The sequence below is a fragment of the Poromitra crassiceps genome, assembly GCF_964638095.1.
Source record: "Poromitra crassiceps genome assembly, chromosome: 26".
In the NCBI taxonomy this organism is placed as follows: Eukaryota; Metazoa; Chordata; class Actinopteri; order Beryciformes; family Melamphaidae; genus Poromitra; species Poromitra crassiceps.
The window spans coordinates 1,084,410-1,101,253 of NC_139640.1; the positions used below are offsets into that span (position 1 = coordinate 1,084,410).

At 45.5% G+C, this 16,844-nt stretch overlaps 1 protein-coding gene across 2 annotated transcripts; it reads right to left on the reverse strand.

Annotated features, from left to right (window-relative positions):
• Positions 1–37: 37 nt before the first annotated feature.
• Positions 38–14,469, reverse strand: mlf2 (myeloid leukemia factor 2). Of its 2 annotated transcripts, none has more exons than XM_083661411.1 (8): positions 14,193–14,469; positions 11,751–11,862; positions 11,605–11,640; positions 7,877–7,939; positions 7,623–7,754; positions 5,084–5,243; positions 4,392–4,610; positions 38–607 (listed from the first exon to the last, which is right to left on the reverse strand). In XM_083661411.1, the coding sequence occupies exons 1-7, from the start codon at positions 14,234–14,236 to the stop codon at positions 4,396–4,398; spliced, it is 762 nt and encodes a 253-aa protein (XP_083517537.1). In that variant the 5' UTR covers positions 14,237–14,469; the 3' UTR covers positions 38–607; positions 4,392–4,395. The 2 variants fall into 2 exon arrangements, with proteins under 2 accessions (XP_083517537.1, XP_083517538.1); XM_083661412.1 differs by having other exon boundaries at positions 4,388–4,610.
• Positions 14,470–16,844: the final 2,375 nt, after the last annotated feature.

The window sequence follows — 16,844 nt, forward strand, 5'->3', positions numbered from 1 at the left end:
ACTCGGCTTGCAATTATCTAACAATGTTTAATGGTCTTCTATTCAGTCAGTTTAATTAGTTAACAGTATACAATTCAATCCACAGACACACTAGTGTCTTCACAAACATAAAATGGACTGTACAGCAGATGTATGTACTGTAGTGTGGCACTGTGTTGTTGTTTTTTTCTTTTCTTTTTTTTAGTGCAGTGGGCAAAAACGCATGTCAAGTTTTGAGAATGAGTAACTATGTACAAAGTGTGAGTGTGGTTATACACATGTCTGCATGAGGATGCATGTGTATGTGTGTGTGTGTGTCTTCATGTATATGTGTGTGTGTGTGTGTGTGTGTTGAGGGTAACAGCAGAGAAGTAGAACTGTAAATGCAACTACCAAGTGTGTGGATCTGGTGTGTGTGTGTGTGTGTGTGTGTGTGTGTGTGTGTGTGTAATATATTGTTTGTTTATATATAGACAGTCCAGTCATATCAAACATCTATGACGGTCAGTTGTGATGACCAACAACTTCCATCTTCGGCTTGGTTCACAGCATCAGGGAACGCTTCCCTCCACTCCGTCCTTCTGCTCACCTCATCTCAAGTGTGAGCCCTGGGGGGCGCCAGAGAGCCCTGGATGAGGGGGGGGGGGGGTATCAGCAGAGCAGAGCACAGCCAGTGTTTATTTGATCATCACAAGAGTTGGTAAATGCAGTCAATTCATTAGGATCATGGGACGATATATCATAATTCAACATATCACAAATACAAACGTATGACAATACAGGTTGTTGTGCGGAAAAATTAATGGCGAAAATAGCGAATTTTATTCTTCTGCGGTAATCACGAAATTGTGACCACTTGCACCGTCTACATGCGCGATGATACGTTGGTGCACTGGCTGCACGTGCAACCCCTAGTGGCCAGATTTTTTTTTTTTTTTTTTACCTTTTATTTATACAGGGGAAGTCTCACTGAGAGCAATGCTCTCTTTTTCAGGAGTGCCCTGTTCAGAATGTGTTGTCATATCCTACTATAGCATTCAGTGTCTCCTATACAGATATATATTTGTGGAGGTACACCACAATAGATTTTGAGCACCACAAATAGATTTTGACTGCCACATATTAATTTCAAGTAGTTGACTGCAAACACCTGCTTTAGGAGCCCACTAGATGGCGCTCTGAGGCCCACCAGTGGGCCACGGTTCCTGAATTTACAGTCCCAGTTAAACAGGCATTAAAAACGTAGATATGAGTTACAGTTTGATGGGGAGGGGACTCATATCGGTGGTGAAAGGGGTTTGCGGGCCTTGTTGGTGAGGCTGATGGCGGTTGGGAAGAAGCTGTGGTTCTGGTCTTCGCAGACCTCAGTCTCTTGCCATGGGCGAGTGTCTTGAAGGCCAGGGTTGGAGGGGTCGGCCATGGTCCAGTGTCCTGGCTGCATGCAGGTCCTGGAGGTGATGGCAGGTTGTATCTTCTCAGTCTGTTAGTGTTCATGTCCTTGAGAGCGGCAGAAGCATACCAGACGGTGATGGAGGAGGTGAGGACGCACCATCGTGGCCTTTGGCACACTGAATTTCTTCAGCTGCTGCACAAAGTACATCCTCTGCTGTGCTCCTGTAATCCACAATCATCTCCACAGATTTTTTTGAGCATTTAACAGCAGGTTGTTTTGACTGCACCGAGTTAGCAGAAGGTCAACTTCCTGTCTGTATTCCGACTCATCTCCGTCTGTGATGAACCCTATGAGGGTGGGTATCTTCTGTGAACTTCAGGAGGTTGACGGACTGGTGCAGCTTTTGGTGTACAGACCGAAGAAGTAAGGAGAGAGAACACCGCCCTGGGCAGCGCCGGTGCCGATAGATCAAAAGTCAGTTATGTGCTTTACTAGGGATGGCACGATACCACTTTTTCCATATCCTATCCGATCCGATATCCGATCCACAACCTTGAGTATCTGCCGATCCGATATCAATCCGATCCTTTCCCTCGCTTATACAACTAAGCCGTTAATAATAAATTCACCCAGCCATCTAAACATCATGTTCAATCTGTGGAACAATATTTACTCCTTAAATGAAGAAATAGGCTATATAGGCCAGAACATCTAGACTCACAACCCCCCTAATTTACCAACCAGCTCCGGTGTTTCGCCCCGTGGTCGTTCAAGGTTTCCGGGCGGAATCTGCCGCTAGAAGTGGGTAGACGCACAAACATCTGAGAAATAAGTGGGTAGACTCCGTCTACCTGCGTCTACCCTCCACTACACCACTGAGTCTAGCTGGGTTTTTGTTTCTCACCATATGGCCCATTTCCACCGCTGGTATCAGCGCGGCCCCACCCAGCTCGTCTCGCTTTTTTGTCTCATTCCACCGATCAAAAACGTGGACAGCCCGGGTTGAGTCGGGGTTGAGTCGTGCTGCTTTTGGTCCCTGCTCTGTTGAGGTTCCAGCGCTGTGAACCCGGTACCATACCGTGACGTGAAAACACTGCAGACGACTGATTGGTCAGGCAGAATTGTGTTTACTGTAGGCATCTACTGTCAATGCTGGATACCAGTTTAGTGGGGCTTACCCTCTCTTCTGTTATTTCCATCAGTCTTTTGTGTTGCTGCCTTCGGCTCTGGTGAAATAAAATCGATCTCCTTGCTCAGCTTTAACATGACGGTGGTTTTCAATTGTTTTGAGAGAGAAAAAGTCTGCTCCTCGGGAAGCCCTTTGTAGTTGCGTGTAACGTCGGCTCCGCTAGGCCGGAGGCGGGGGTTTAGCGAAGCCGCGGTCTTGCCTGGTGAGTTGCCGCCGGGGTAGAGGCTTCCCTTCTCCCCGTAGCGCACTCCCGTCCCCCGCGCAGCGCATGCATGTGAGTTTGAGTAACAACAAAGTGATATCCATTCTCCTGGCCGATTGTCACATTTGTAGGTAATTTAGAGGCACCAGTATTTCATATACAGTTTAAAAGTTCCGTGTATGGATTTAATTTTAACGTTATACGTTATAGCCTACTTCGGCTATGGGCGGAGGACAGATATGCGGTCGCTATGACGACCAGGTGTGGGCGGAGGCGAGTAAACTTGCTATGGAAACAGAAGTCTATATCAAGTAGAGACGAGTAAGACCAGGTCGAGTAGAGCTGTACTGTGCTGTTATATGTGGTGGAAATGAGCCATTAGCTTGTTGGAGTGTGGATCTCTCCCCTCTCTCCATTACAGTCGGGTTGTTTGTTTGATTCAGCGACCTGGTATCGGGCAGTCTGCGGTGTGCCTACTCGCATCATATTAAAGTGCACTCGTCATGCCGCTGCTGCGCTGCTCGCGTTGTCGCGTTCGTATCTCTCTTCCCCGTGACGGGCGGCGTGCATTTTACACGATAGTTTAGGCTAATGGATCGGATTCTACCTCTTTTTTCCCCTCAGATATCCGATCCGGTGATTTTGGCCGGATCGGCTCCGATACCGATACCGAGGATCGGATCGGACCATCCCTAGTGCTTACCCAGCCTCACGTGCCGCTTCCAGCTGGGAGAGATTCTCCTGTAGCGGGGCTGGGATGAACGTGTCAAAGAAGGCCGAGCTGAAATCCATGAACAGGATCCTGGCGTAGGTTCCTGCATTGTCCAGGTGTGTGAGGATGTGGTGGAGAGGTGCCATGTTTATTGCATCGTCTACAGGCCTGTTGGCTCTGTAGGCAAACTGCAGGGGGTCCAGCAGGAGTGGGTCTGTTATGGATTTGAGGTAGGACAGGACAAGGCGCTCGAAGGACTTCATGACCACAGAGGTCAGGGTGATGGGTCTGTAGTCTTTAAGTCCCAAAGGCCTTGCCTTTTTTGGGGAGGGGGATTATGGTTGATGATCATATTTATATTCATATTTATCTGTCATTGAACTTCTGTATTTATTCTACTTCTATCTGTAGGTATTATTTAGGGATGCACGATATATCGGCAATCATATCGGTATCGGCCGATGTTAGTCATTTTTTAACATATCGGTCATATCGGTATCGGTCAGATGTTGCAATGTTAATATCGGTTATCATTATCAGCCAAATTCTTCACATTGATGTGAAATAATGCAGTAAATCTATGATTTATGGGCAAATAAAGAAATGCATAACTTTTTCAAATTCAGTGTTAACATGTGTTTTTCAATATGTACAAAATGTGATGATCATAAAAATGTGGTTTTATACAGATCATATCGGCATCGGTAAATATCGGTTATCGGCCATAACAGCAATGTTAATAATCGGTTATCGGCATCGGCCAAAATTTTCATATCGGTGCATCCCTAGTTTTATTACATCACATCGTGGTTATATCGAATCATGAACCTCATATCGCGTGTTGTGAGATAAGCATATCGTCCCATCCCCTAATTGATATGATCAAAAACAACGCCTGAGCGTTCCACCTACCTACCTTCTCACCAGTCGTAACGGGGACGGGTGTGGGGGGGCGGGGGGTGTCTGGGGGACTCGTGCCGATGGGCAGGAGGAGACGTGGAACTAGGTGGGGCAGTGAGAGCCAGCTGCTGGCCTCCTGCCCGCCGGTCTCGACCGTAGTCCAGCCCCCGGGCGTTGGGGGGAGGGTATCTCCCTGCCTCCCGCCTCCACTCCTCGTCGAAAGCTCCGGCCTCACCTGGTAGGGACAGAGAGGGAGGTTAGATATTGCAAATGTTATCTGTCGAGCATGGGAGCAAAGACAGAACCTTCTATTTAGAAATGGATGTATTGGTTTTATGTTGCTGTCCGACCCATTGCAGTCTTACGACTTGTATTCTAAATGTATCGTTGTTGTGTTGCTTATTGTTCTGTTTTATTGTTGTGTCTTGTAAACCCATGGGGGTTGGGCAGCTAGAGTGGATGACACGTAAATAAATCAATCAATCAATCAATCATATGCAACATATCCCATATTCCTCACATCTAATTTCTTAATTATGGCATTACTAAACTCCAAGTAATAAAACTTTCATTACACATTACGATCAATAATTTGTTCTATTACTTTCACTCTTCAAAAATGTAGCGATGGTATATTAGGATAGGATATTCACACAATACGAACAATCTTACTTAGAAAACCTTCTGTAAAGTTTCATCACGACTCACTCTCTTCGAGGTTGATGTAGTCCTGTCGTTCCTCGCGGTCTCCGGTGCGGCGGTTTCGCGCGCGCTCCATTACGTGCGCGCGTTCCCCGATGTGGTGGCCGATGGCCAGACGCTCGACGCCGCTCTCGCTGTCGCGCATCGACTGGCGCGTCTCGCGGATCTGAAGGGTGACAGTGAATTAAGTTTAACACACAAATGCAATCTTCTTTAAACTGAAGAAATATATTTTCATTATCAATGTTAGGAGCAAAGAAAATGACCGGTGGACGGAGGAGGGAAAATCCAACTGATTCAAAAGAAAATAACTGAAGAATCTGATGAAGGTCTTTGGACTAAATCCTTATTCTTTCTGTTAATACGCCTTTTGCATTTGGAGACAGTGTGCGGGAGCTCTTTTCTTTTCATTATCAATGTTAGCAATACAAAAAACATACAGTAACTATGAAATAAAAGTATATCATACTATAGCACTATAGAACAGAAAAGTAGAGAAAAAGAGGCCAAAACCTTTAAAAAAAACATTTTCAGTCATTTTTCCTCAACAAAATAAGTATTTTAATAGAGAAATGAAGTCCAGCACATTATGTAAGATAGATGGCTCTGCCTCTGACTGCAACGTTAGTTAGATGTCCAGTAACACAAGATAACCTAAAGTGTAACCCAGGTTATTTTCTGTAGCTACAAATTACAGATGTTCCCTAAAGGCCTCACAGCGTCTGCTACATTTACCATGCCCCCTGAACGCCTCATGCAGGCTACTGCTACAAGTGAATTATCCGCTGTACATTAAAACTTACACTAGTTTCTCCCTGTGAATTTAATTCATGATTAGCATGTTTACGTACATTACATATTTGTGGGAGTGGGAGGAATCTCGCACGACTGTTTATGTCCAGCGTGATGACTGAGGGAAACATGAGTTTGTTTATTTGCTGCATCGCATGTCGTTTTAAAATAGGAGATCCACAACTTTTTTTTGAGGGCACCACCCGTCCCTCCCCTCTATTCACACAGCATAGAGACAGTCCGCATGTCTGGGAACGCCCACAAAATGTTAAACGGTTGGCGCGCGAGTGGGGTAAAACCGCCCATATATCTCATGGGCTGACTCACCAAAAGACGGTGCTGCGGCTCTAAACTACAGGTTTGGGGGTTCTAGAGCAGAACACAAGACGTCTGCTCAGATGTGCGTTTACTGCGGTGGTTAAATCCCCGATCGTGTCTGCCTGGGCTGGGCTATCCGCTAAATTCTAACTTTGCTGAATGGATAGAACGGGGGTTTTTACCCCACCCTGACCCCGCCCCCAGCCAGGCTGAGCCAGCTAAACCAGCGTCTCTGACGAGACGTGGCCTCGACCTATAGCAGTGTGTGATGCACGTGTGCATAGCAGTGGCGCTGCATGATAATGAGACCAGAAGGTCAAAATCCAGCCTGGGTTATTGACTGTAGGGCACATGACCGTAATAGGATAATAATAATAATAATTCAAATGAAACAGACTATTCCTCCCTATCTGGACTATTAGTATTAAAAAGGCATTATTGAAAATGTGGCACTGTTAATTCCAAACCAGTCCACACTGCCTGTTCAAATAAAACCTGTTCACACTGCCTGTACGCCATCAATTGGCCAACTTATGTACCTTTTCGTACAATCCCTACTGTTTTTTTTCTAAGCAATGCAAAACATGCACAACTGTTTGTTTACAGTAAAAGATGCTGCAGAAGAATTTTTGTTTCTGTTTTGACTTGTTTGAAAGCCTACTGAGGCAATTGAAGCTAATTACAGCTACAATTAACACAGACCAGTCATCTAAAAAGACTTGACCGCTGCAAAGAGAAGATATCGCGCAAGAACGAGTCATCGACGGCACCGATATTTACGAACACAGGCTAGTAAGTAAACAGAGAGGCCATTTACACCTGGCGTTAACATGTGTTTTCTGCCATCAGATTGTATTTTATCACTTTAGCCTGATTCCATTTACACCTGGCGTTAACATGCATTTTCTGCAATCTGATTGCAGAAATGGTTGTCCCCTCAATCCGCATACAGTTGCTGTATCCAGATTGAGAGGACACATTGCATTTACACTTGTGTTCAATGTGTACACAATGCATCCCTGACCACCTCCGGAGGTGGTTTGGCCGATCAGATTGCAATCCTTCTTCAATGCGTTTTGGGGGCGTTTACACCTGTACTTTCAAGTGATAAAACACAATCTGATTGCAATCGGATGGCAGAAACCACATGTTAACGCCAGGTGTAAATGGCCTCTATAGACAATGGCGTTTGGTAGTTTTTGGTTATCTTCACAATATAGCGCAACACTTCAGAACAACTTGTACCATGTAACAGCTTTTTAAACAACTTTTTTTTCCACACAGCACGAAACATGGTTTTGAACCGGCTTCACTACAGCCAGGTTTGTTCACTGGTGGTCAGAAAACGCTGGTCGAACCGTTTCACACAAAACTCAAAAAGCCTCCAATAGACCAGGCTTCTTTCATCTATGTGAAAGGGGGATTTTAGTCTCACCCCTCCAGGTGCCGTTCTCATTTCGCTGGTTTGCTGATAGACTTTGGGAGCCCCTGAGTCCGAGGAGGAGTAGGAGATCATTGTTGAGGAGGAGTACGTCTGACAGCTCGGCACACCGGACATTCCTCTTTCCTGGAGGACGAGAAAGATCAGTCAATGAAAAGGTGAAACGGAGTACTGCGGGGTCTGACTGGGCGCAGTCGAGAGGGTCATTATTTTCTGTTTATTTGGAACTGGTCGACATAAGTACTCACCATGTTTTCCATCATTCCTCCCATCATCCCAAACATATCCATGAAGCCTCCTCCTCCTCCGCCCTGTGGAAATGAGAAAGGAGCTCTTTAAAATTCCCATTGGCTTAAAGAGCAACTATATATTGAGTGGTTCATCTCCCAAACAGAGCCGATAGTGTCCATAATCTCTCACCCCTGACCTATTTATTTAACCCATTGATACCTGATGCAGCATTTGTGTGTGTATCCCTTTAAGACCGCGAACCGCGTGACACGGTCTTAAAGGGATACACACACAAATGAGGGATATACACGCAAATGCTGCATCAGGTATCAATGGGTTAAAAACCAGTGGAAACGCATGCCTTTAGCTGGCAAAATAGAATTTTCAAAAGCTGAATGATCAACGAAAGAATATAATCGCAGGCTTGAATGAAAACCCAGAGGTTGTGTCTTTTTTACTCCGGTGGCCACTGGTCATTCTCTCATTGAGGTGAGAAAATGACAACGTACAGATTGTGTGCAGTCCCACAGAAATCCATAGTTAAAGTGGAGGTGAACCCGTTCGTCACGTGCATCCGAGTTGCAGCCACTTGACCCATGTCATCCGGGTTATCCGTTTCAGACTGAAAACAAATTGAGAGGCGGACCATATACGGTGTCGATGATTTGATTTGACAATTCTGAGGACTGGCTTTGGCATTGGCCAATCCTGGCCAATGCCAGGATTGGCATTGGCCAAGGCATCCCCTAGCATGCCCCTCAGCATCCCCTAGCATCCCTAGTAATCCCCAAGGATTACGCTGACACCAGGCATCCCCAGGCAGTGGTCGAGCAGTACCCTTCAGGTACCCCCTGAAAAAATGGTGTTCCACCCCCAAATCGGCATAAGTAAGAAGATGGACATGAATTATGAACCCTGGGCAAGTTTGTAGCCTCTTGTTAAGAAGTGCGTGACTTAGGCTTGCCGCGGTATTCAGTGTTACCGCGGTTACCCGGTGGTGAGACGTGTTACCGGTGTCACCCGGTGGTGAGACATACACCGATTACATAACGTGCCCACCGGTAACACCTTTTGTTTTTATGGAGGAAGAATTGAAAGGAAAACTCCGCCGTTTCAGCGTGCGCCGGTGTAAATTACAAGCGCTCCCTCTGGGCTGCAGTGTGGCCCCACTGTTCTGGTTAGACCACCAACTAACGCTATACATCTTATGAACACAAATGATGCCCTCCTCATACACATGTAGGTAAGACCCTTAGCTAAGCCTGCATGCGTGTGCATACTGTTGTCACTGCGGGCCATCTCTGGAAATGTGCCTTTTTTTCCCACAGCGAAAAGTCGATGCTAACTTAGCATCAATGCTAGCGGGAGGGAGGACTTACCAGCATTCAGTCAGTGCCTGCTTACTGCTGCTTGCTGGTATTGTTAATCCCATGTCAGAAAAAGTCTCCAGATGTGTCGCTATTGTTAGTTTCTTTTGAGAAAGATTGTCTCCACGGGCGTCTGAAAAGTTGTCTCAAGTCAGATGTAGCCATGAGTTGTGATGCAGCCAGTGTTGTATGACTGTGAGCATCCATGCTAACGTTAGTACTTTAAACAGCAGCAGCGTGCGTCTTGTCTCTATGAACCCACAGCATGGACGGTTAAAGCATAGACTCTTGCTTACTTTAAAACTTGTATTATCAACATACATATAACGTAACGTTTGCTCTAGTCTAGCTGCTGCTAAGGATACCCGACTGGTGTCTCACTGTTATTGTTCCCGGGAACAACATGCACTAGTAGGAACTAACAATCCTATTGTTTACATTTATTTTTACTAGGGATGGGCATTTCTAGCAAAAACACTATTCGAAATTCGCTGGCCAAATTCGAATTTAATTCGAATTTCGAAAATAAATAAAAAAATGTAAAAAAAAAAAAAAAAAAATTTTTTTTTTTTTTTTTTACATTTTTAATTTTTTTTACATTGACATTTTCGAAAATAAAAAACAGTTTTGACAATCATGAGTGGTTGTGGTTCATTAAATATTTAGTAGGCTCAGGTCTGAGTGCCAAAGGGGTGCCAAAGTCACCCCCTCTCCCTCTTCATGGGATTTCATCCGCCATTCATTTTTCCATAAACCTTGCTTAAAATGCTTATAGCGATTTGACTATACCGGTACTTAGAATCAGGGGAGACAATGCAACATTTCACTCAAAAAAAAAAAAAAAAAAAAAAAAAAAAAATTTTTTTTTTTTTTTTCGAATTTCGAATTTCAATAATAAAAGTCGACCTTGATAATAACAACGATTATTCGAAAATTCGAAATTCGATGCCCATCCCTAATTTTTACGGTGTCACCGGAAACACCGGTGTTGTCACGTGTTTTATTACCCGGTGGGAAAATGTCCACACCGTGACTGTCATTGAGGACTAAAGTCATTTATACATGTTGAGTATTTTTGTTTACGGACACATTTAGGTCTAATGACTTTACAAAAGAACCATAAACCAAGCCAAATATGATATTAAGATATGATGTGTAGATGTGCCAGGTTTAAAATGAAATCCTTGAGTATCTAATTAACTACTCTATGGTAACCTCGTGTCACCAGGCTCTTCTCGGCGAGAAAGAGCCTGGCCTCCGTTCACAATTGATTTTGTCACCCTGCCTGGTTCCGGCCTAGAGCCCGCCCTAGACAGGAAGTAACAGCGGATATAGCTCGTCAACTTTTACGTTAACTTGACAATTAGACACAACGTATCAGAACGGCAAACAACAAAACAAAAGATGGACGTACCGAACAAAGTTTTTGAAGAAGTTCTTGTAGAAACATTGCGGATTCACAATCTCACATCTTTTAAGCCAATACAGAAGCTTTGCATCAGACAATTAATCGAGGAAAGAGACGTCAAGCTAACGGCAACAAAGACGTTTTTTGGCGCACTTCCTTCCGGTGTTCATTCGCGGAAGAGGACTCATCGGCTGATATCGCGGTAATAGACTTTGGACCGGAAACGACTATGAGCAACACGAGCACAGTGCAAGAGAGCACCACAGGAATCGCAGCGGCGGGCCACAAGCTTCGGTGTTTGAGGGAGAATGGTGTCATGGAGGAGTCTGACTCGGGCACGGAGGCTGTTGCCCACAGGCTTCCGTGTTGGAGGGAGGAGGGACAGAGGCCTCGCGTTGACTATACCCTTCTGACTGTCATACATCTGCGAAGGCAAGGTCAAATCAGTCGAGTGAAGCACAGCAACGGGATGTAAACCAAAGTTTGCAGTGCATCAATACCACTGTCATGGAGGAGTTGGAGTTGGCACGGAAGCTGTTGCCCGGTGCTGCTGATAAACTGTGGGAGACGACACAGAGGGGAGGGTTGAAAGCAGAGGAGGGCACACCTGGGACGCCAGGCGTTGCCGACGAGCCCTCTAGAGGTGTAGTGGTTTTGTCGTCGAAACGCCGGTGAAGGGGGGTTACCACCTGATGACTCCAATGACTCTTTTAACCCTCGCCCCTCTGTGTCAAATTCCATCATTAGCCACTTCAGTGTTGCAGATACCATCAAAAGACTCTCTAGTAAGTGCTTGCACAAGGGATATTTACATCTTATTATCCTGTGTTTTTTGAATCTGGTTCCGTGGTTTACGCCCCCCATGACAAAAAGCGGGGTGAAAGGTGCCCAGACTAACGCTATGGACACTTGGTGTGCATTAAAAATGCACTTATTAATATCTGTATACAGAAGCAACTACTGTACTCACCATTCCCATCATGCCGAAAGGAGTCAGAGCACCAGCCTAGAAGAAAATGGGACACCAAATGTAGACAAAACGATAAAGATGAATGTGTTAATAAACACATGTAGCCTAACGTATGAATACAGTCGCACTCAGAAAGACTCGGATACCTGTAGGTGAGGTGCGCGGGGCGGCTGAATCTGCGGGGCGAGAGGAAACGGTTCAAAGCCAAATGATCCAAACAGGCTCCTCATCTGCTGCCTGTGAGTTGCAAATGGATCCCTGGAAGAAATCAGAAAGTACACTTTAATCCTTCCTGTTCACGGGAAAAAAAAAACCTCATGTGATTTCACAATCACAGGTGTAACTGGGTGAATAACGCAAACTCACACAGCTGTAGTATACAAGATGCAAATAATATAGGAATTTATAGAACACAACACACTATAGCCCTTTTCCCACATGCGCTTTGTACCGCAAAATGACCGGTATGTGGTCTAATGCCTGCATGTGAGAAAGGCACCGTGCCGGTATAAGCGCGACCCCGTCGTCGCGGAGATTTCACCACTTTCTAGCCTGTCAGAAGAGCGGTATGCGTTTTAGCGGATACTAGTGAGAAACGGGTGCAGTCATTTTCCGTGACACTCTCAATGGCGAGGTGTACACACGTTGCTTAATGTTCCAGCGGGCATAATCTAATCATTCGCGCACATTAAAGCAAACTGGCGAAATGATCTTGTGATAATAAGAGCAGTAGCCTATGTCAGCTTCATGTGTGGGTGTGCTGTGCTGATTTCCCCCTCTCCTCTCTGCTCGCTCTCTGGCCACAGTCCGACTCCTCTTAAGTCACAGCCCGACAGGGACTAAGCAAATGCACGAAGCGAAAGTGGAAGTATTTTGCTTACGTTGCCGACAGCCAAGGCAAGCCCGGACACATCAAATGAAGCCAGTCTGTAAAAAGTGCTTCAACGCGATGCAGGTGAACGGATAAACAAGCAAACTTATTTCACCATTCGGAGTTTTGCCGACACGTCACTCCCCACCCGCTCTGCAGTGCCGCCCCCCCCCCCACATACAGGCAATTTCGCTGATAGATTCCCACATGCCAGAGGAGAAGTGTGAAGGGAAATGTCCGATATTGACTTACAGGTAATTTTCCGGTACGCATGTGGGAAAACGGCTTATATGACGAATTTAGCAGGGTAGGACATCCCATAGTAATGCTCGGTTGCATGCATTTTTCATATGGTTTACTTGGGGTTTAATTGTGTGTATATATATATATATATATATACATCTGCGAAGGCAAGGTCAAATCAGTCGAGTGAAGCACAGCAACGGGATGTAAACCAAAGTTTGCAGTGCATCAATACCACTGTAATGGAGGAGTTGGAGTTGGCATGGAAGCTGTTGCCCGGTGCTGCTGATAAACTGTGGGAGACGACACAGAGGGGAGGGTTGAAAGCAGAGGAGGGCACACCTGGGACGCCAGGTGTTGCCGACGAGCCCTCTAGAGGTGTAGTGGTTTTGTCGTCGAAACGCCGGTGAAGGGGGGTTACCACCTGATGACTCCAATGACTCTTTTAACCCTCGCCCCTCTGTGTCAAATTCCATCATTAGCCACTTCAGTGTTGCAGATAGTGTACCATCAAAAGACTCTCTAGTAAGTGCTTGCACAAGGGATATTTACATCTTATTATCCTGTGTTTTTTGAATCTATATATATATATATATTAGGGGTGTCACGATACACTCAGTTCATGATACGATACACGATATTGGGTTCACGATAACGATACGATACGATATTTTAACAATACTTTTTTTGCGATCGATTTGTAAGTTGAGGGGGCATCCTCCACGCTAATTTGAGTAATTTCACCATTTTCATCCTCCGTGTCTGTAACGTCCCTCGTCTGTTCAAACAAAGCAATGAAAAGGAGAGCGAGCATGCAATCAGATGCAGATCACTGCCACCATGTTCAGCTTCTTTTTCTCACGATATGAGATTTCATCTCAACGATACATATTGTCACGTTTTGATATCGCGATATATTGTGGCACGATATATTGTGACATCCCTAATATATATATATATATATATATATATATATACATACATACATATATACACCGCATGAGTTTATGGGAGTGGTAATTTGTGTTCAGCAGGATAATCTTCACAAACAAGGAGATGTTATACCCATCTGCAATTTTTTTTTTTGCTATTTATTTTTTATTTTAGAAAAGGATGATTCCTCCAATTTAATGTCAAACCATAAAACTGGAATAATCAAATTACTTTTTGGAATTTGTAAAGCAACGGCATTTGAGTACTGGTAGCTGACTAGTTAAGATACTGCTTGATAAGTGAGGGTGTTCTTGTTGAGCTTTAGATGGCTTTGCTTGTTATTGGCCATCCAATATGGTGGACTATGCTAGGCCCTAACGTTACAGAGAGCTTGCTAGCTAATGTAGGTACCTGCTTCAGGACACATTTAAACAAGCTAGCTGTTAGCATGCCTGTATCGCATGCAGATTTCCTTCCACATACAAAGCAGCGAGGAACTAACACCGTGCTAACGTGGTATTTTATAAACGGGAATACTTACATCATGAAAGGGTTGTCATCAACGTCATTCAAGTATCGAAACATGTTAGGTAACGTTAATTCAGCTGGCTGCTGATGCTAGCCAGCTAGCTAGGTAAATAGTCGGTCCTAAAGGATGGAGTGGGATTGATATGGACTCAAACTGTCGCCAAGCGGAAAGGAAAGACAGCTCCGTCTCGAAAAGGCTCCCAACTTGCTAAAGTGGATCAAAGCAACAGATAATCCTATTTGCTACCTGGATGGCAAATGTATTTTCCAGATACCTGCACTAAACATGAAAACGGAAGTCAGTCTGACAAAGGAAGCAAAACTACTGTCAAGTCGGCGTCAGAATCGCTCGTTTCAACTGCCGGTTTTCTTTTTTCAAAATAAATGTTTTCCTGTGATTAAAAAACACAACAACATAATAGATAAAACAACAACGTAATAGATAATACTGTATTAAAAAAAAATCTAAATCTAAAATCTAAATAGATTAGTAAATAGAGGAAGAAGGCACAACAGAGGATGTACTTTCTTCGGCGGTGAGGAAGTTCAATGTGCCAAAGTCAGCAATGGCACTTTTCTACACCCCCACCATCGAGTCGAGTCCATCGTCTCTTCTTCCATCACCGTCTGGTATGCTGCTGGCCGCAAGGACATCTCCAGACTGCAGCGCATCATCTGCCATGCCATGCTGAAAAGGTGGTCGGGTGCAGCCTGCCATCCCTTCAAAAGACTGTACTTCCTCAGACAATTAAAAAAGTTCCGAGTCAACAAACACCTCCTGGTCCGCTTCTACACATCCATCATTGAGAGCATCATCACCTCGTCTATGACAATCTGGTATGGTAACACGGACAGTCACTCAAATTACAGCACATTGTAATACGGACATACGGACTGAGTGTGCAATTGTATATAGTGTGTGATGATTAACTATGAAGCAGCAGTGTCTTTTTACATCTGTACCCAAACCAAATACCAGCCCTGGCCCCTGGTTGCCCGGCCATGGCAGAAGACTGATGTTGACTGGCAGTACCAGAAGCTCTCGACACAGGGATAACTTCTTCCCAACTGCTATCCGCCTCTTCAATGAGACCTGAAAACCCCCATAAATCAGGACTCGCCCCATGATGCCCCTGAGCACAACCGACTCTGCAACAGGCTGGGGTCCCTGCATGCACATTATCCCACAGACACTATCCTACTAACCCCCCCCCCCAAGTAGATGCCACTTTGCACTTTATAATTTGAGATTTTTTTTTATGTTTTGCTCCATCTGTCGTTGATGTGACCCCTGCGCTGTGTAGCTATACAGGTACTTCCTCTAATTCAAACTCCTCGTTTGTAATCTACAAACGCTGCACGGCCTCGCCCGTAGCTCAGCCTCGCCTGCCCTATTAGCGCGTGTGTGTCTGTGTTGCTCAATAGTGTGTGCCCAATTATGATATCACTGATGACATCATCAGTGTGTGTGTGCCCCCCTATGACATCACTGATTAGTCTTGTCACCAAGCCTCCTTGTGTGTGTGTGTGTGTGTGCGTGTGCGAATTATGACATCACTTTTGACATCATCGTTGATGACATCATCACTGATGACATCACATCATTAGCTAATTAGCCTAATTAAATAATCCAGCGGCGTCAGGTCACCCGCACGGGTGCCCTTTACACACCCTGAAGGTTTCAGCCCAATCGCACGTAAAACGGCATAGCTGTGGCCGAACACAGAACTTGAAACAAACAGACGAAGTCCACATACTCAATTGTATATATATATATAGATTACTCACTATGGCTATTAAAATGAATCTTGAATCTTAATACCATCATCCCCATCCCCCATTCACAAACAGCAGAAGGTGACCAGCCTCAATGACTGGTGCACCGCACCCTCACTCCCATAGCCAGCAAGTCCCTGGAGAAGCTGGTCATATTACACATCTGCCCCACAGTCCCCACCAGCCACGACCGCCTACAATTGACATACCGCCCCAACAGGAGCACAGCGGATGCCATCGCACACGTACTCCACAGCGCCCTCTCCCACCTGGAGGGGAGGGACACACCTATGAGAGAATGATCAGGAAGCTGAAGGATCTGGGCCTGAACACAGTACTGTGCGACTGGATCCTGGACTTCCTGATGGACCGCCAACAGGTGGACCTGCACCTCCACCCCACTGACCATCAGCAAAGGAGCGCCACAGGGCTGTGTCTCCAGCCCCTTCTGGTATGACCTTTACGCCCATGACTGCGTGGTGACACAGACTTCAAACACCATCGTCTGACGACACAGCAGTTGTGGGGCTGATCTCCAATGCTGATGAGATGGCCTACAGGAAAGAGGTGGATGCCCTGGAACAGTGGTGCCAGAACAACCACCTCTCTCCCTGAACATCTCCAAGGAGGTCATTGTGGATTACAGGAAGGGGAGGGGGACTCACCCCGCAGTCACCATCCACGGCACAGTGGTGGAAAGGGTGGAATGCTTCAAGTACCTGGGACACTCAGATGCCTAAAGAAATTTGGCCTGAGGCCCAAAATCTTCAGGGACTTCTACAGAGGCGCCATTGAGAGCCTGCTGATCGGCTGTTTCACTACCTGGTACGGGAACTGCACCACCATGGAGGTGAGCTGCCAAAACTGCAGGATCTGTACACTCAGCGGT

Excerpts from the sequence above, each read along its gene's own strand:
- mlf2 (XM_083661411.1), bottom strand. The coding sequence starts at position 14,236 with ATGTTTCGATACTTGAATGACGTTGATGACAACCCTTTCATGAT. Across the intron at positions 7,940-11,604 it reads CTTTCGGCATGATGGGAATG|GGCGGAGGAGGAGGAGGCTT; the intron begins GTGAGTACAGTA and ends TCATTTCCACAG. Across the intron at positions 5,244-7,622 it reads TGAGAACGGCACCTGGAGGG|ATCCGCGAGACGCGCCAGTC; the intron begins GTGAGACTAAAA and ends GTCACCCTTCAG.